Source organism: Lepidochelys kempii, chromosome 3 (assembly GCF_965140265.1).
Source record: "Lepidochelys kempii isolate rLepKem1 chromosome 3, rLepKem1.hap2, whole genome shotgun sequence".
In the NCBI taxonomy this organism is placed as follows: domain Eukaryota; kingdom Metazoa; phylum Chordata; order Testudines; family Cheloniidae; genus Lepidochelys; species Lepidochelys kempii.
Genome location: NC_133258.1, coordinates 178730768 through 178751621, shown reverse-complemented (window position 1 = coordinate 178751621; position 20854 = coordinate 178730768). Strand labels below are relative to the sequence as shown.

General features: G+C 40.4%; 1 protein-coding gene across 5 annotated transcripts in view; it reads left to right on the top strand.

The window, feature by feature from the left end:
* The window catches only part of SPTBN1 (spectrin beta, non-erythrocytic 1), a 214493-nt gene that overhangs the window by 118383 nt on the left and 75256 nt on the right, over positions 1 to 20854 (top strand). For all 5 annotated transcript variants that reach the window (XM_073339156.1, XM_073339157.1, XM_073339158.1 and 2 more), the window contains 3 exons: positions 14381 to 14532; positions 18417 to 18590; positions 20028 to 20119. In XM_073339156.1, coding sequence (XP_073195257.1) covers positions 14381 to 14532; positions 18417 to 18590; positions 20028 to 20119 — 418 coding nt within the window. The remainder of the gene's footprint in view (positions 1 to 14380; positions 14533 to 18416; positions 18591 to 20027; positions 20120 to 20854) is intronic.

Sequence of the window (20854 nt, the reverse complement as noted above, 5' to 3'; positions counted from 1 at the left end):
CACACTACAGAATTTGAGCCAAGGTGAGTTTAAATTAAGACTACTGGATGATGCCTGCAATGGCAGGAACTATGGGTTGGGTAAAGGGCTGCCTTTCATCCTTGTCTCTTCTGAATTCCATGGATGTGCTTGACTATAAACATTTGTTAGCATAGTTTTAGTTTTAGTATGTCTTTGTACGAATTACTTAATACCAAAATGAAAAGGAGTACTTGTGGCACCTTAGAGACTAACAAATTTATTTGAGCATAAGCATAAGCTTTCGTGAGCTACAGCTTATGCTCAAATAAATTGGTTAGTCTCTAAGGTGCCACAAGTACTCCTTTTTTTTTTGCGAATACAGACTAACACGGCTGCTACTCTGAAACCTGTTAATACCAAAATAGCTTTTGTTCTCTGATTTACATAAACAAACCCTCATTTCTGGTTTAGCTGCTGTTGCCAAGTTTGAATTATACTTTCCAGCAGCTGTTGCAAGTCACTATGGACCAGTTTTTGAAAAGTGTATACACAGAGCATTTTTCACACCCCTGAGCTACACATGTGCTTGAGTCAGGCTTACATGAGCTCAATAGGTATGTGCTCATGAAAATCCCTGATTTGTGGGTGTGTATCAGATGTTGAGCACACACAGAACACACATATGCACTTTTGAAAACATATGCCTGTAAGTGCTCCTTCAGAGCTTAGGAAGTGTATCAGCCTATTTCATTTTTAATTTTTCAGCTACTATATTGACTGAATTTTCTTTTTACTCTGAGTGTCTGTATGCATGTCTATGTATATATGTGAATTATGGATTCAGTTCAGCAAGGTATTTAAGTACATTCCTGACTTTAGTCCCATGAGTTCAATGGGACTGTTCACTTACTTATGTAGATGTGTGCGTAAGTACAATACCGTGCTGAAATGGGGTTAAATGATTTATATATGTTATATACCATGAATGCACCATTAATAATGAGTGATCAAACACCCAACTTTTGAATTTCCTGAGTTTTTATGATTGCACCAAGAACATTAATTAAGCTGCATTGTATATCTTATGGTTTATATTTATAACAAAATAATACGCTAAGGTTTATATTTGAAAACAGATCTAGAATATGCTACATATATGCCACATGGCCAAGGCAGCTTTGTTGGAACAACCCTCCCTTTGGGAATTTCCTGAGTTTTGAGTTTTCTTTATTCTCTTCATATTGTATTAATATTAGGTTTTGGCATTTAATTTCCCTGCTTTTTTTTAAAAAAAATACATAAAGAAAAGGGGAATGAAAAAAGAAATCTGAAGGTATATGTGAGTTGGTGAGCTTGGTAGACAATTTGAACTGGAGCTATCATTCTCACTAATTCTGCTTTCCATATGTAAGCTCCTTGATGGAGATTTTCAACCTGTGAAGTTTATAAACTCCGTCACCAGACTACAGTATCCTTAATCAGAGCCCCCTTAACAATTCATTTTACAAAGGTTAGAAAAGTTTAAGTATGCATGCATGAAACTACCTACAGGTATTTTAAATCTTTGAAACTTTATAATTATTGAAACCAATTTCCTTCAAATTTGCTTTGCCTTTTATATCTCAATGAGATCTATAGAACAAGTCAAGTTTGGATACTAGAAATTTCAGCCTCTCTCTTCAGCCACTTCAGAGTTAATTATCTGAGCAAAGACATTTCTTACCGGAAAAGGATATTCTCCTCCCCCCGGTGCATAACTCTAAAGGTTGAAGTGAATTTGCTTAAAGGTTCCCACTCATCCTGCCAAAAACCAAACAAACACAGATAGATAAATAAAATTGCATTTGGTCTGGGACCAAGCACGGAAATTTTAACACCGAAAGGAAAATTCTGAAGTGAGAGATTAGAATGAAAGTTGAAACTCAACCTTAATTATACCCTGGAGAGCTTCTAGAGAAGATTCGAGGAGGTGATATCTTTGAAATGAAGAAATTGTACAATAAATTTTGATTAGCTGCATCCTTTTTTATGGTTGAATTTTTGTGTACATTCTGACTGACTGATAGAGACGTTGATAGTGGGGTGTAATGTTCAGTGGGGTGTAATTTTTTAATGCAGGTTTTTCTGGAGCATTTCTTAAACACACTTACAGATTAAAGGGCTCAGTTCTGCAAGACTTGAGCTATGTGAATATTGGGACTAATGGGAGCTCTCTGTATGGCAGACTTGCAGAGCTGGGCTCGTGGAGAAGACAGTTTTTCCTTTTAATGCTTCTTGTTAGTAATCTTTTTAGAAATAGCCTTATGTTCTAAATTATCCGTAGATTCCTTCAGTTAGTACAAGTAATCTTTGCTGTAACGTAGACATTTTTTATTGCCAATATTCATTCTGCTTTAATCAAGGGAGAGCTTAGAGGCCATTTTAACTCCAAACCATAGCACATGCTGATATCCAGCATTATTATCTGATTTGTTACTGCTTTTATTTGGCAATCTCACTGTACAGAACAGTATATTGCCATATACAATATACCTTGTAATTATCAGAGGTAAATTATTCTGTGACAATGGAAGCAGAATGAAACGAACAAATCATGAGCAAGGGTATTAAATCAGCCTATTAAACTGAAAATATTATTAATCCCCAACTGATGCAGTGGTTATTTAAATATATGGTTGTCAATTTAAAATATTTAATCTAATAGTACAAATATATAATTTAACTGCAAATCATTATAAATTTAACTCCCAGATTTTATATTTCCAAAAGATTAAATGCATTCATGATTGAGTGTTAGCTTCTGTCTACCATGGCAGTGTGTGCCCACTTCCCTGCCTTAATGGTGAACATGGGGCTGCACTGAGTCAAAACACTCCTGTCTCCTTTTCTCTATTCTAAATTATAATCCCAGTGGACAGTTGTATACTTCATATTCCAGAGCGTCTCGACATGTATGAGCTTGGAGCTCCAGAATGTGGAGCACTCCAGGTTACCCTATGCACCAGTATGCACACACAGCTGAATCATAGAAATGGGCAGTTAGTTGCATCTAGGCCCAGTCACAGACATGTCTGAGCCCTGAGTTCATCATTAAGGTAAGGAGGGAGTGGGGAACCGGAACCAACAGTACTGCATCTGAGGGGGAAATGGAGAAGACTGAAGGAAAAGAAGTGGCACGGAGAGGAGGTCATAAATAATCTCCCCTACCCTCCAAAATTCAAAACTTCTTATCTTCCCTTCTCCAAACAACAAAGAGAAGTAGGTTTATTGTAAAAATACATTCGCTCTATTTGGTTTGCTGGACAGGAGGGAAATAACAGGTGGTAGAGGTATGGGTATCAGCTGCCTACCTAGGCTGTTCAGAGAACTAGCACTAGTCCCCAATGTCAGCCTTTAACCATATAGTGTACGGGGAACGATTTTTGTGAAAACCTTTTGGCCCGTTCCTGCACTGTGCCAGTAAAGAATATTTTTGGAGGAAGCTACAAAGGCCACACAAGACTATGTGTAGTTCAGAACACTGCTGTGATCTTGATCATTTTCATTGTTCCTTTGTGGGAGTTTCGTAGACAATATCTTGGGACAAGTCAGTTCTTTTCCGAGATCCCATTTAAGAAGGCGATGTCTCTGACTCGATCACATTTACAATTTTTTTCCCCAAGAGACTTAAACGCTCGGGACCAAATTGGTTGTGCTGAATTTGTGTATTTTAACAGCACTAGGATATTTTTATTCTATTAGTACATGCAGATTTGTCTGAGCTATACACCGGACAGTAGCTCCTTTATTATTCTACTCAGGCTATTTGTCTGTTCTGTAAGGCTGTTCACTATAGGCGCCGATTTCCTGTGGGGTGCTCAACCCCTGCTCCCGTCCCAGCCCCCGCCCCTATTCCATCCCTTCCCCCAAGGCCTCACCCCGGCCCCCCCTCTTCCCACCCCATTCTGCCCCTCCCCCGCCTCTTCCTGCCCCTGCTCCTCCCCCAGTGCCTCCCGCATGCTGCTGAACAGCTAATCGTGGTGTGCTGAAGGCACAAGGGGAGGGGAGGAGAAGGAGCTGATCGGCAGCTCTGCCAGCGGCGAGAGGTGCAGAAGGGAGGTAGTGGGGCGGTCGGGGGGGGGGGGGGAGGCTGCTAGTGGGTGCTGAGCACCCACTTTCTTTTTCCCTTGGGTGCTCCAGTCTCAGTGCTGTTCATTTATATGTCCCTGTAGTATTTTTCTCAGGATATAATTTCTGGAGCTAGGGAAAAATGTGACAAGGCCGTGTGCCTGTGCTTAACTTCAGTCATGTGAGCAGTCTCACTGAAGTCAATGGGACAGCTTCTGTGCTTAAAGCTAAACACCGGCATACAGATTTGCAGGCGTGTCACCTAAGGTGTTAAATGGTTTTAATTCTCCATTATGGCAGTTGCATTTCAATGGCTAGTCTTCAGTTTGTAAAAATAATTTAACTATGATTTCCCATAATGCAGAAGTCGGGTTGAATATCTGATTCGCATAGTTTAAATCAATCTAGTGAGGATAGGTCAAAGCATCTTCCTTTCTGTAAACCTGCTATGTGATTTGTCCTCTTTAGAATAAAGATTTTCTCTTTGTTTGGTCTTTTAACCCCAGATGGCTTTTATGTTACATTTATTGGAATGTGAGACCTCCCAGTGATTGTCACATATAGACCCAGTCATTCTAGTATGCTGCCTTTCTTAACCTTCTGGTGACATCTTTTGATATTATAGCACCAAACAGCTATCAACCGTATGCAAAAATAACGACTATGAAAATACCTGTCCTCCCAAACACTGTACTACTTGGCTGACTACTCAACATGGTTTTATACAAAATTTTATTTTCTGGGCAAGGTTTAGCGACATCAGAGAGAAAATATCAGAACGGTTTTTATGGTGATAGCCTTGTGCAGCTGTTTTCCTTTTCTCATTTTAAGATATTTTAGGCAATCAAACCATATATATGAAATATTGTTTATAACGTGTGTTGTGATATAGGACTTAAACTCCCTCTGGTGCTTCCCAGTAAATGAGGAGGAATTGTGAAATACACAGCCTTGTTTTGAAGTTTGGGAATGTTAAGCCATTGTGGTAGAGTAGGGGAGGCTCTAGAGACTTGATCCTGCTCCAAATGGAAGTCAGTGGCCAAACACAATGTGAGCAGAATAATTTCTTACCTTTTTAATCTTTAATGGGTGAAGTTCAAACACATGTAGGTAAAACCCTGGTTATAACACCCTTTTCTTCAGTGGAGTTAATCCAGCGCAACAAATTCACGTGTAGTCTGTTTTGTGTAATAAAATAACCCTCTTGAGTGCACTAGTTTTACATTGAAAACATCGGTTGGAGCCACTTTGCTGTGTTAAACTACCTGAGAGATTGAAGTAAAAATAAAGCAGATGGCCGTTATTTTAGAAGTTCATCCAGCGTTATTAAATATGGCACATATATGAAATAATGTTCTCAGCTTTGGAATGCTCACTTTGACTTTATTGGGGATTTTGGCTTCCAGGTTAAATACCTTTCTTTATGCTTTTATCAGTCCATATTTTCAGTACTAGCATCTTGTCAGCAGATGGAAAACCATCACAATGCTAGAAGACAAGAAACGTTGCTGTTCAGTTTTATTTGCCTTGTTCTTAAAGGGAAATATGGATACAGTTTTAGAATGCAGTAACGTTAGGAGGAGCTGTGTTTTTTGTGTTCATAATAGTGACCTTTTTCTAACAGTGTCTAGTAATCTTTGTTCCCACTTGATGACATTTTTTCTCTTCTTTTGGTGGATTTTAAACATTTTAAATTAGAGTCTTCATTAGCATAACAGACTTGCTTTTAGTTTGAGTTAGTTTTATGTTTTAGAGCAAGTGATATGAGTTCATGAGTTTTATTCTCTCTGTGCTTGTAATAACAATAATCATATTTATCTGTATAGCAGTGTCATGTGCTAGGAGCTTAGCAGGCGTGTAAAAAGACAGTGTCAGCCTGGAGGAGCTTACAGTCCAGGGCTCCTGATTGTCCCTGGCCCTTGTGTAAGTGTATGAGTATAACAACACAAGGAGTCTCTACCACCACCTTGTACGTTGCACACTAGGGCCTTGCTAACGCTGGCCTTGGTCTTGCAACCACCCTGGGAGTTGCAACCCCCAGGTTGAGAAACACTGATCTAGATGAGTTGAATATCCCCTAGAAGACCTCTGTGTACCCCAGGGGTACACGTACCCTTGATTGAGAACCCACTGGCCTAAAGGACACACTTTTGTTCCACCTTAGAATGATTGTACAGCACCTGCTGCTGCTGTTAAAGATACTGGGTGAGAGCCTCACCCCTACTCTGGCCCCCTGGTGGCCTCATAAAGGCACCCTAAAAGCCCCAGTTCTAGCTGTAGGAAGATTACAAAGGAACTCTAGAAGTCAGGCATAAGACTGCCCACGAAGATCCCTTCACAGGTCCTGGTGTAGATGGTATGTTGTGGGGCAGGCCCAGAGCTGTGTAAGTTGTGCAGAGGGCCCCAGACCAGACCAGGATAGGGAAGTGCAAAAGTGGCTGAAAGCTGCATTATCTACCCTTCACCTGGGTTGCAAATTTTGGGCTGCTCCACTTAGAGATGCAGCACAGAATTTCACCCATTATATTTAACTGGCTCTTACAGTTACAAAGCAGTGAAAGCTGTAGATTGTCACAGTGAATATGTTTGTGTTTCTTCACAGTAAAATCTGCACAGATCATAACAGAGTTGTCCAGATAACCAATCATAGTTTTCTCAGGCATCCTCCTTAATAGGAAGACCTTCAGGAATGGTTGGAATTTTTGAAATCATCTGTTATTGGCAGCTGAATTCTATATCTATGCATCTGTGTAAACACATTAGACCAGCGTAGTGTCCTGTATCCTGAAAAGCCGAGAATAGAGTGACCATTGGCCTGAGAAAGAAAGTTCTGTTTTCCTCTCTGCGCTGTTGACCTGAATTCTTATGATTCTAAGAGTTCTGGGAAACTGTTGATGTTGAATATCTACGCAAAAGCCAGGAGCCTAAATTTGATCATTAAGACAGTGTATTTAACAGAGTTTGATGGGAAGAGCATACTGTCTATATTTCTTTACTGTACAGGAAAAAAATATTTTTACGCTTTAGAAATTATATTCAACTTGTAAAAAAAATATTTAATATAAAGAAGCTGTTGCATTTGCAATTAGGAAGGAAAAAAGGTCCTGCATTTACCCTGGTTGAAGTATTGCCCAGGTCTACAACTGACTGTGTATAACATATACAATACGCTGCTTATTACCTGGGCACAGCAGGTAAGACTTGAGATGAAGCTTCAGCCCTGTCTCTAAACATTATGTTCCGACAATACTGCTAGTCTAGATTGTAGGTTAAACACCCTGTAGCTAGTATTAGTCAGACACTTAATTCTTCTTTCATGGTTTCTTTTTCTGGTTTAATTAATTTCCTTGTCTTTTTTCCTATGTCATTTGTGCTAATTTTAGAACCCTCCCTTTGCAGTTTATCAGATTGAGCACAGCATCTGTGTCCAGCTAAGTGGTGGTTATTACCTTTTAGGCATCAACTGTCAATGTGATTTTGACTCCTAAATGCCTAAATCTCTTTTGAAAGTGAGCTTTATGATCCTAAGTCTGTTAGGTGCTGCAACATTGAGTGCAGCAGCGTCTAAATACCTTTAAAAAGCTGGGCTTAAAGTTCTTCTGCTTGTGTTGGGCTGGGTACAGTGCTTGCTGAACAGATTTAAAACCCAATTTTAAATGGGTTTGGGCTCAATCTGTTTAAACCAAGCTTTGGTCAATGTGGAAGAGGGCAAACAATCTTTAAACTGAGTTCAGAAACAATCTTCCAGTTCAGGTAGCCTTTGCAGCCACAACATTTGATTGCCTTTGTGGTAAAGGAACGGTGCTGATTAGGGATGTAAATAGCTGTTAAAAAGAGTAACCATGTAACCGACTAAAAATTTATAGGTTACACGTTTAACTGGGGAACTAGGGGTGTGGAGGGTGCTGCAGCACACCCATGTTTTACACGGGCCCCCAGCTGCCAGCCCCTGCACCCGGGGATCCCCACTACCGGTCCCTGCTGCTGGTGTCCCAGCTGCCGGCTGCGCACCCGGGGTCCCTCCTGGCTGCCACCCGCAGTGCGGAGGAGTTTCACTGTTAACTGAAATAGATAAGTCTGCTTATCTGTTAATCGGTTAACCAGTTAAACTTTTACATCACTAGTGCTGATATCAGTGTTCTGCGCACTGTGGGGAGGACTGTGTATGTTTGTGTTTGTTGGCTGGATTTTCGTACTTCCCACTTCATATCCGGAGCCAAATTCTCCATTATACTGGTGCAAGCGCACTGAGTTAATTGAATTCAATAGGATGGCACTGGTGTAATCGACAGCAGAATATGGTTCATGGATTTTTATCCAGAATCCTACAGTCCCTTTAATTTTAATGAGTATTGGGCATCCAGATTCCTTTATCAGCTTTGAAAATCCCACCCTTAATATTTTAGAATGTTGCTAAAATTATAAAGGAAGAGTGTTCGTTAAGGAAAGTTTATTACCTAACTCCTGTTTACTTACTAAACAACTAAACCAAGTCAGCCACAGTAAATCACAAGCACTAAGCATGAGCTGCAAGTCCACCTGCTAATCGTATTTGTCAGAGGGGTTTCCGTCCAAAGGAAATTTCCTTCCTAATGTTGCCTCAAGATAAGTTGGAGTCTGTATTATCAATACAGCTGTTAAGAGCTACTTCCTTTTTCCTGCTGTGCATGTTTTGCATGATGCTCGTTTGTCTTTACCCCTGGGAAACAAATGTTTTCACAAGCTAAAAGACATTGGCAGCTCCACCCATATCCTCTGGTTTCAATTAGATTGTTCAAAATCTAAAAATAACTCTTTAAAGATATGAAGGATATTTGTCAAAAGTGTCACATTTGTTAATGTAAACTTAAAAGGCATGAGTGACTATAAATGGTGCTTCCTTTCCCACTATTGATATTAAATACCCATAATTAATTATTAATGTATATTAATATATATACATGTATATTTTATTTTTGTGTAATAGTATATACATGAATATAGCATCAATTAGTTATTTTCTGTGCTTTGTTGCATTTTCTAAGCTGCAGGTGCAATTCCTGGGTTAAAATAGATATGCAAATAAAATTGATGGTCTTTGTTTAATTCTGTGCGTCTTTTAACTTAAAAGACCTGAATAAAAAATGTACTTGCAGTTTATCAGTTTGAAGGTGATGGTGAAATCAGTTGCAAAAATCTGCCATCGTTGTGAAATGCCAAGCAGAAATAGTCCGTAGAGGTTTTAAGACTACATGCCACACCCCATTCAAATAAACTTATCAACCATTTTAATCTTGTTTTCTAGTTCCATATATAGAAACCTGTATAAAGTATATATATTATATGCAGTACTACAGGGGGTATACATGACGTGGTGGTAAAAACGCCTGCATTCTGTCTACTCTGGTGGTTGCACTGTTGCTACTATCAGTGGAGAATTACAGAGCTGAATTTTTCCAGGCTAGCTGCACCCAGTGAGAGAGACAGAGTGCTCTGGAGTGGGTAAGGAAAGTGTGAGTCCAGAAAGGGCTGCAGAGCTGCATTCCTGGATATCTTTTATTGTCTATTTGCCAGCTCTTCTGAAGAGCTGGCAGTCAGTGGCATGCCACAAGGCTGTGTGGGAGCTTGGCTATTTACTATCAAGCAGGGCTTTCTCAGTGCAGGCAAGTGGATGCATTCGGCCAGTCAGTAATTTGACTTTCCCAATGGCAAGTTTGTTTTTCCATCCTTACTGCTCAATCACAGTGGGCAGTAAGAAAGACAGAAACACCCCCTCCCTCAGCCCACAAACCTAGATGTGGATTATAACAAATAACTGGAATGTACAGGGATTGGAGAGACATAAGATTTAGAGCATGAAAATTAGAGAGACCGAGATTTCATGTCTGAAAACATCACAGGTGCAGTAACTAGAATTTTTATTGCCTCCATTTCTATCTTTAGGTTTGTGTAAACAGTGGGGAGAGAAGGAAGGAACCACCAGGGGTGGGTGGAAAAGGGGTGAAAACAAGACAAAGGAGGGTGGAGAAACAAAAAATCAGAAACAACCCATGCCAATGCAAAGGAAATAATGGAAATCACAAAAGACAAGACAGAGAGAGTGAATAGGTAAAAGGAGGGGATCAGCAACTGTACTGGGACACGACTGGAAGGGGGACACAATGTGAGAGGAGTAGCCAGCTACTGATCTGTCAGAGGGGTGGTAGGGCCTCCATGTGAAAAGGATGGAAGTCACTGCTTAAGGAAACAGAGCTGGCTTCCTGGGGATGGATTAACTGAAATACATTGTTGTTTGACCCACACAGCTGTTTTCCTTCCTCAGACAATGGGCCAGATCATCAGCAGCTGTAAATTACTAGAGCTCGGTTGAAGTTAACACAGGTTTATGCTAGCTGAGTATCTGGCCCAATATATCACCATATTTTTTCATATAATGTCCATATTCTGTTTTACCTTTCCCTGATTAGTCCATATGTCTGGCCCCTCAGTTGCCACCTGCTAAAACAACATGGTATCCGCTGGTTTGCTTTCACCACCCATTATGTTTAATCTGCACCCCAAGGAGGACTGGAGAATGGCTGATAATCACAGTAGTGATCACAGAATATCAGGGTTGGAAGGGACCTCAGGAGGTCATCTAGTCCAACCCCCTGCTCAAAGCAGGACCAATCCCCAATTTTTGCCCCAGATCCCTAAATGGCCCCCTCAAGGATTGAACTCATAACCCTAGGTTTAGCAGGGCAATGCTCAACCCACTGAGCTGTCCCTCCCCCTAATCATGTGTTTATTTTAATAGGTTCCATTACAGATAACTTAGTAACTAGATTTCACAGCTTTCTTGAAGCTATAATGCTTTGAACATCCAAACTATAAGTCTGTACCTGTATCTAGACATCTCTTAATGTTGCATTGCTATATAGACATTACAGTAGTTAAATAAATATACATTATGTAGTGTTCTTGGACACATCTGGGTCACAATGAGTTTTTATGTAAACTTTATGGGGAAGGGAGAAGTGGTAATTGTTGGAAAATTTTTAATAGATGTAAAGCATTGCTAGTTCTTTAACTGTTTTCTGTGACTCACTAGTTAAAGGAATCATTCTTGACTTGACGCATGAATTAGCAGACATGCAACTGTGCAGATAAAGCATTCTAAGGAATTCACTACAAATAGTTCTGAACAGAATGTTTAAGGTTACTAGAGAGTATATTTAAATTATTATTTGGATAGACTAGTATTTCCACTAGCCAGATATGATGGGTTTTTTCCTTTGGTGAAGAATTGAGCAAACTGTGCTATTATGCTGCTGGAAATGAGGAGCAGCTTGAGTATGGGAGGCTGTATCTTTTGACTCTATTTTTGGTTTTGTAGTATTGCTTTGCTAGAAAGGAGTCTGTGCTTTCTAATGAAGTGGCCCACATCCTGTTCACACCGCTTATTAACAATATATATCTTGGCTTTGTATTGCTGACGTTGTGATGTTGTAATAATAATTAGAAGGTATGCATCCGATGAAGTGAGCTGTAGCTGATGAAAGCTTATGCTCAAATAAATGTTAGTCTCTAAGGTGCCACAAGTACTCCTTTTCTTTTTGCGGATACAGACTAACATGCCTGCTACTCTGAAACCTGTCAGAATGAAATATGTGGTCACAAAGCATTGAGCATTTTGTGGGGAAAAGTTACAACACAATCGGGAGTAGATAGCTCAGTGGGGCAAAGGTCTGCAGCATGTAATAAACTAGGGTTGGTTACTATCAGGGTATCAGAAAGCAAGCCTCAGTTACTGCGAACTTGCTGTTGTGTTGCCATGTCATTGTAACACTGTACTTCACAAAGAGAGGACCATTGCAAACTGTACCATGGGCTGTCAGGCTGTTGAAAACGTATTGGTGTAATATAAACACCTTTGAGGGTCAGTTCCAATGCATTAGCCCTCTCACGAGGTACTGCAAGAATAAATTCAGAAATACACGGGAGGCACTGAGATATTGTAGTGACAGGGGTCATATAAGTAAACAAATACCTACAGTCATTTAGTGACTGATAGTGCGCCCTCTCCTTTTCAGATTCCTTCTTCCTGTTTCCTTCCCTTACCACCACCCCCTTGTCGCTATTGCTATTTATTTCTTTACTTTCTGTGTTCTTACCCCCTAGGCTTCAGTTTTCTTCTCCTCTTTCCTCCTATCCCATGTTGCCACAATCAGTCCCTGTACTCCAGCAGAATATAGTAAAACTAGCTATGAATGTGCCAGATTTATGCACCTGTCCATGCTAGAGAAGCACTGTCTGTAGGAAAGCAGGCACATTGCACCTCCTGGGAAATTCCAAAAGGCCAGGGAGCATGGGAGACATCAGACAGATTCAGTTCTGCGTGAAAATGTAACCCTCCTACATTCCAAAAACATTTCATATATCTAAAATAATGTGTTCAGAGTTTTTTGGGTGCCTAAAATTAGGTGTCTAAGTCAAAGTGGCCTGATTTCCAAAAGCGCTGAGTTCCCACAAATCCCAATGAAGTCAATAAGAGTTTCAGATGGTCAGTGCCTTTGAAATCAGGCCTCTTATTTAGGTGCCTAAATGTGAGGCCTGATAAATAAGGTCCTGATCCAAAGTCCACTGAAGTCAGTTAAGAGCCTGAGTGACCAAACGATGCACCTTTTTCCGGCTAAAAGTCGGATACTCAGCAGACAACTTCTTAAGAGTTTCTGAATTAACGTAGGTCTATAGGGAGCATACACATTAAATGAACTATGACTTTTGCCAACGGTTATCTGAACAAACAGTTAGGAAAGTGTGTGGTATGTGTATGTTGAAAAAATCTGTTTTTCTGTGGCTTTATGTAAATCCAGGCCAACTTCACTCTTGCAGTTCTGGAACAGTTCATCCGGCTTTTACATAAATATTTGTTTAAATCTTTGAATCCTAAAATAAATGCTATTATGAGGGGGAAGGACTAAAATAAGTGAGAAGCATTGGACCAAATTCAGCTCTCACACGAAGGTTAATCCTGAGTAACTCCATGGATTTCAACGAAGTTGCTCTGAATTTACACCAATATAATCAAGAGCAGAAGTTGGACGGTTATCTTAAAAGCTGCAAGATAACCAAGATTAACAAAGGACAGGGAAGTTTGGTAATTCACAGACACACTTTAGGTCAGAGGCGGGCAAACTTTTTGGCCTGAGGGCCACATCCGGTTTCCGAAATTGTATGGAGGGCCACTTAGGGGAGGCTGTGCCTCCCCAAACAGCCAGGTGTGGCCTGACCCCTGCCCCCTATCTGACCCCCCCCCCGCTTCTCGCCCCCTGACGGCCCCCCCGCGGGACTCCTGCCCCATCCAAACTCCCTGTTCCCTGACGCCCCCTGCCCCATCCATCCCCACCCGTACCCTGACCACCCCCAGACCCCCCTGACCCTGACTGCCCCCCGCTGCCCCATCCAACCCCTCCTCTCATTCCGGACTGCCCCCCCCGCCCCATCTAACCACCCCTTCTCCCTGACCGCCCCCGGAACCCCTGCCCCTGGCTGCCGCATCCAACACCCCCCTCCTTCCTGACGTTTCCCTCTCGCCCTCCCCCAGGACCCCTGCTCCCATTTAACCCCATCCTCTGACCGCCCCGACCCCTTTCCACATCCCCCGTTCCAGACCACCACCCAGAACTCTCCTGCCCTCTATCCAAACCCCCTGCCCCCTTACTACGCTGCCTGGAGCACCGGTGGCTGGCGACGCTATAGCCGTGCCGCCCAGAGCACCAGGACAGGCAACTGTGCGGCCCGGCTGGAGCTAGCCACGCCACCGGGTCAAGCTGCGGCTCTGCAGCTGCTCTGCCTCACAAGAGCTCAGAGCCCCACCACCCAGAGCATTGTGCCGGCTGTGCAGTGAGCTGAGGCTGCGGGGAAGGGGGAACAGCAGGGGAGGGGCCGGGGACTAGCCTCCTGGGCCAGGAACTCAGGGGCCAGGCAGGAGGGTCCCCCAGGCCGTAGTTTGCCCACCTCTGCTTTAGGTTATTCTTTTACTAGTCACCTATTCATGTCTTAAGAAACAGGTTCTGCTGCCAAATCCTGAAGTCCATGCTCCAGATTTACTTCTCAAACATTGCTGAGGCAAAATTCCCAGTGAAATCAGTTCTCCTGACTTCATCAGAAAATACTATAAAATAAGAAAGTTGGATTTTCTGTGAAATGTCCTGATTAAATAACTCCTCTGGAGACACTAGCAAGCCTCTTTATTTGAATATATTGAAACATGGGTTTGAATATCATCATTTTATGTCTGTGCATAAGCTTTGGTTTGTTTAGAATAATCCTTTATTATTTCTTTGCCTAGATGAACGAGAGGCAGTTCAGAAGAAGACTTTCACAAAGTGGGTTAATTCACATTTGGCACGTGTATCATGTAGAATTACAGATTTATACACTGATCTTCGTGATGGACGGATGCTTATCAAACTGCTGGAAGTTCTTTCAGGAGAAAGACTTGTAAGTGTCTATATCTTTATATTCTTTTTGTCATCTCTTCATGAAAACCATGGGTGAAATCCTGGTTTCATTGAAGTCAGTGGCAAAATTCCCATTAATGTCAATGGGGCCAGGATTTCACCCCATATTTTTAAGAAACCTCTTCCTATCAATTTTTAAAAATTGTATTTAACACAAGTAAGGGCTTGATTTAGTTCTCATTGAAGTGTCTTTCTATTGTCTTCAGTAGGAGTTAGAACCTTTAGAGCCTCATCTATCATGTAAGGTGCTGAGCACTACCAGGAAGTACTGAGCAACCTCAACTCCCATTGGAATCAATGAAGGCTCTGAAAGGTGCTCAGCACCTTGCAGGCTGTGGCTGTCTTTGATTAGGGGGGTATGCCACATGAACTAGAATCCTCTGGGTGACACTTTTTCCACAGGTATGTGAGCAGTTCTCATTCTCATCAACGGGAAATGAGTGTCAGTATCTGAGGGAAGATATTCATCCTGTGGACTGGGTGTAATAAAACTCCAGTGGTAAGAAGTGGTGCTGTATGACTATTGGAAGTGTATTTTAGGGAATGGTGGGGTACTAGTTTTCCCCCACACAGATCATTTAATGATGTCCCTGCTCTTAAAACAACCTTATCAAAGGAATACTGTCTTCAGCTGTGATCCAAGGCTACATGAGGTTGCAACTGTGTAATCAAGTGTCTTCAGCTGGTCTTATTAATGGAAGCCATATGGGTTAAGACCCTGCATAGTAAATTGGGGTTAAGACCCTGCATAGTAAATTGGACATATGCCCCACAGTGCTGTGTTAGTACAGCAAAACTTGATATAGGGATTTCCAAATATTGTTTTGATTTGTTCATCAGTGAAGTGGGTTCTAGCCCATGAAAGCTTATGCCCTGAACGATGAAGTGGGTTCTAGCCCACAAAAGCTTATGCCCTGAACGAGATCACTGCAAACAGTGCTTATTCCGATACTGTATTCACTTACATTGGTGTAGCTGAGATCAGAGTTGGTCTTTATTGTAAAATTTAGACTATTTCAGGTATTAAGTCTGCAAACCCTTCAACACAGTTTCACCGCTTAATTTCAGTTTAATTATTTGCTCTGAAGTCAGTTTTGATGTCACATATTACTTTATCTACGGGGAAACTCAGACCAGCCATGCAACTTCCTCCATGTGATTTTTTTTTTTTTCTCACCAAGGTTTGAAAAATGGATCTTTTATTCAAATAGAACATATGTAGTTATATTGGGAGTAATGGTGCCAAGCCAGCAGCATTCTCCTAGTGAGAATGTTACATCTGTGGTTACATCACCATTAAAATACCATAGTAGTGGTTTGCAACACTACTACAATTTCTTATTTTAGTATTGTTATCTCAGCTTTAGAATGTGAGTACAGCAACCTTTGTTTAAACAGCACATTCTAGCATTCCTTCCACTGCAAACATGGATATAGATAAGGTAATTCACAAAACCTTGAGACAGTTACGCACAATGAAGAGTATATTATTTTGATCATCTTATGTGGCTTACTTGCTGAAATTCTGTTGCTCTTTGTAATTACCTTTATTTTTTATTTGTTATTCACTGGCACAATGTGTTTAGTGCTACATAAGACACAGATATCAAGACAATCTCTGCTCAAAAAAACTTACCATTTAGAGAGCAAACCTAGAAAGTTAGGACAACTGGGATAACTAGAGACAGAAGCTATCTTATATATGTTATTTTTAAATTGTAAATGCAGTTAATATATTCATTCAATAAAATATATAATAACCTTACACTTGTGTTACAAATTCTTACCCTCATCCTGCAACACGGAAGAATAGTCCAGTGGAAAAACAGTCCAGTTGCTAGGACACTATCCTGGGATGCTGAAGAGCAGAGTTCAGTTCAGTGCCCTGTCAAAGACTTCCTGTTTTCCCTTGGGCAAGTCACTGAGGCCTAAATTTTCAAAAAGGTGTGGTGATTTGGAATGCCCCAATCTTCAGGTGCCCAAATTTGTACATCACTAAAGGGCCTGAATTTTCCAAAGGTGCTGCTAACAATCCATCCTCTGAAAACCTTTGAGGTGTCTCAAGTTGGGAACCACAAAATTAAGGCACCCAAAATAACTTCACTTATAACTACTCTTTAATAATCATTGCATCCGTTTACCTGAAGGTCAGACTCACTGGTCTATAATTCCTGGGATCACCCTAGTATCTTTTCTGAAATGTGAGGTCTTGTGTACACTAAAGCCTGTTTGCCCTGCTCTGACAGTGTGTGGAAACCTCAGAGTGGAAATGTAATTTATGTCCGTTTTGAGGGCCTGTTACATAGCCAGGGTGGTGTAAAGTAGCCATCATGTAAGTGAGAATCAGGTTCCTGGAAACTTACGCCCTGGATCAGAATTAATGCTGACTTAGGCCATGCTGCTCCCAAAAGAGAACTTGTGGTCACAGAAATTTGAAGTGAAACCAGTGACTACTGACACTTTGGTGTCCTTAAGAATATTTTTTTAGCAAAGCGTTTCATGTTTATTACTGATGTTGTTCAAGCCAGTGTTCCTAGGATACATAACAGAGCTCTGGCTGAGACCTTCTGTCTCCTGAGTACAGTCTGAAGAAAGGACTTTGCCTGAGCTATTTCAGTGGCCAGTTAATTACATTCACTGAATAAAACAAAGAAAACAGTGTGGATTAGTGTTTTGGCTGAATACCCTCAAAGATATGTCAGTGAGCACTGAACAGCATATTCAGCTGTAATGCTTGTCTACAGAACAAAGTTTTTTTTATTTTATACCTGACTGTTTCTGTTTTATACCTGACTTTCAAGTGATGTTATTGCGTTCATGGTTTTGCCGGGTTACACTGGGTCTTGATCAAAAATGTTACTTTCACGGTGCTGGCTTCCTTTTTTTTCTTTTAAGGAAATCAGTTGGAATAAATGTATTCTGCTATTTTGATAAAATCTGCCTGTCTTTAAGGGTCAAAGAAGTTTTGAAATTTCCTTTTCATGGTGCCTCATCAGTTTGTTTAAGGGCCAAATCTGAGCTGCCTTTAAAAGAGTTAAATGTTGGCAGGAGATGTCCTCTGGAGTTAATTGTTTATCTTTATTGTGTTCATGCATTGGTGAGCTTGCTTATTTAATATATTTCCCAATGCAGCAAATGTTACTTTAAAAACAAATCTTGGCTGTCTGGCACAGAAAGGGGTGTGTCAGTAAAACATGCCATTATCACCCAGCAAAATCACTAGTCTTGCAGATAGCAAATGAAGGTAGTGAATTGAAAAGGAAGATGATGGCAGCATATTTTGACTGGGAGGTGGAATTAAATTGCCTTCACTTCTGCTTCAGAGACTTGATCACGTTCTCAGTGAAGGTGTTCACTTTCACTCCTTATATCGGCCAAATTATCCTCTCTCACCTCTGGGTGTGGTAACCACGGGCACGTTATCTGGTTCCATAAACGGACGTTATTGGTTGATTGGGGATGCACTGGTCCTCTGACTGGTTTGGACACATGTTTCAGCCAGAGATGACCACGCAGCAACATTATCCTTTTAAAAATGAGTTTTAAAAGGAAAACAATTTAAATAAATAAATAAATAAACCTATTCTCTCAAGGAAGAAATGCTTACCTCATATTGAAAGGGGTTAATCTGGGTCAAAGCCTGAGATGAGACTGTGTCCCTAAAATGATGTGTGACCACAGATCATGAATTGTGTTTTTAATTTTGTCATCAGCGTTAAATCCCATCTGGAGAGAAAATACATACTATTGCCAGACTGAGAATGGAAATTGTAGATGACTGCACCTGTTTAGATTGAATGGTTGAGAAACATTTTTTGCAGTTTCAGTAATATCTTTTTTCCCGGTCTGTGTTTTGCCTTGTAGCCCAAACCAACCAAGGGAAGGATGCGCATCCATTGTTTGGAGAATGTTGATAAAGCCCTCCAGTTTCTGAAAGAACAAAGAGTGCATCTAGAAAACATGGGATCCCATGATATTGTGGATGGGAATCACAGGCTGACTCTTGGCCTTATTTGGACCATTATTCTGAGATTCCAGGTAAACAAATTACTTTTGAGTTCTACATGTTCGTTCTCAGTGGACCTGATCCTCCAAGTTACTGGGGACCTTCTGAGAAGTGCTAAGTGCCCCTGAGTCGCACTGACTTCAAGGGGAGCTGAGGGTACTTAGTACTCAGCAGGACTTCTCAGGAGCTTACAGAAATGGACAGCGGCTTGCATGATTGATGCCTAAGTTGCGCTACTGATCCATAGCAGGAAGCAAACGAGAACTGTCAGCCTAGGTTTTCTGTCTATAATTCAGGTACTGTTTTTAAAAACATAGGTAAATACAAGGCGCAGAGAACAAAATAAACTATCTTATTTTCATTATCAGGGTGTTTAAATATATGACATATAAACACTTAAAATCACTGAAAGTGATTTGTAGAGATTTCACAGTTTAGTCATAACCAATAGTATAAATGTATAAACCTTATTTCTCTTATCTTTCTACTCTTGACAGCCACGAAGTTGTTTAAAATCTTAATATTTTTGCCTTTTATGGCTTTACTTAAAACCATGCAAACAATGAGTGGGAGTATTTTTGGTTCTTTGAATATGTATGAAATACAGGAGAAAAGTTCCCATCTCAGTGGAGTAGAATGTAATTTTGAAAAGTAAATGTCTCTTTAGCTTTTAAACTGGTCTGAACTAACAGCTAACGTATAGTTAACTTTTATGACAGTCACAGTGCTATTCCCTTTCGTTCCTTATATGTAAGGAAAAGATTTATTGTAAAATTTCTGTGTGTTCTACAGCTATCCTGATACAAAGTCAGTGTAAAATATAGCAGTGCAATATATCCAGAAAGTCTGACATTTTTGAAGTAAAATCTTTTCAGTTTACTTTGTCTTTGAGGATAAAATGGTCAACATGCCCATAGGTTACCATCTTTATTTTAAAGTGAATAAAATAGTAGACTTCAACATACTAGACTGTGTTGCTTCTAAAGCCACTGGTTCCACTGAACTCAGTGACAAAACCACGTTGCCTTCGAAGGAACTGGGATCTGTCCCTCAGGTTTCCGTCTCACAAGATGCTGAGCATCCTCAACTTCTACTGAAATGAGTTAAGAGTACTCAGAACTTTGCAGGAAGCACAGAAAACCTGGCAAGATTAGGCTATAGCTTTGTATAAAACAGGTTTTGTTTTGACAATTTGAATTGGACGTTTCTGGTGAATTTTAAATTGTTTGTCCGTGGACTTTTAAAAATATCTTCTGGTAAGTTAAAGGCAAAAGAAACTGTTCATCTTATTTTTCTTCTAAGTGAGTGAACATAAATGACTTCTGCGCTGCTGCTCTTTTGCTTTCCTGTTCCTTGGTTTTCTGTGTTGCTTTTGCTCTGGTATTAATTTATTTTATTTCTTTGGAAATGTGCAGAATTAGCTCAGAAATGGTAAATTGATTTCATTAAAACTGATTTGTGAATCTTAGATCCAAGATATCAGTGTCGAAACGGAAGACAACAAAGAGAAGAAATCTGCTAAGGATGCTTTGCTCCTGTGGTGCCAGATGAAGACAGCTGGGTGAGTGTAGATAAAAAGGTTATCTGAAATATTCTTCTTACAGCATTCCGAGGTTTCAATGAAATTGTTTTAAATGTATAAACACGTATCTTCCCTTAAGTGGATTGAACTAAGATAAGGCAATCAACAGAAATAGTAAAATTAATCTTAAAAGCTGATATTTACTAGTCAGTGAAATCTGGCTTACTTATGTTTCTTTCATGTGTTCTACGTGCTAAATATCAGAATCTGAGAATTCAGGAAAGACTACTAGCTCAACACCCCCTTTCCATTCCTGTTATGAGATTGTGATGACACTGAGGCATGTTTACTACCAGATTTTTTCCCTTAATTTTTTTGTGAGGTCATAGATATATACAATAACTAGCATTTTAACTGTTTCAGAAGCTTTGCCCCAAGTCTTCTCTGTGTTTTCAGTGGAATTTTGGGTCATTCTAAACAATGGTGTTCTGCTTGTGGATCATTAGATTATTATTGTGAGATTGACAAGACTCTGTGGTATATAATCCTGAGCTGCTGGTCCTTCACGTTTTGTTTTAGAAAATATACTAGGAACCGAGAGCTGTTTCCATGAAAGTCCGTGTCAATTTCCCTTTGACTTCAGTGGGAGCAGGCCAAAACATAGATAGCTGAAAATTGATGCAGTCCTTTTGAGTTTGTGTGTTTGTTGACTAGGATGTTCCATATCTTTTCCTAGAATATCATTGGAACACAAAAGTATTTATCTGAATCCTG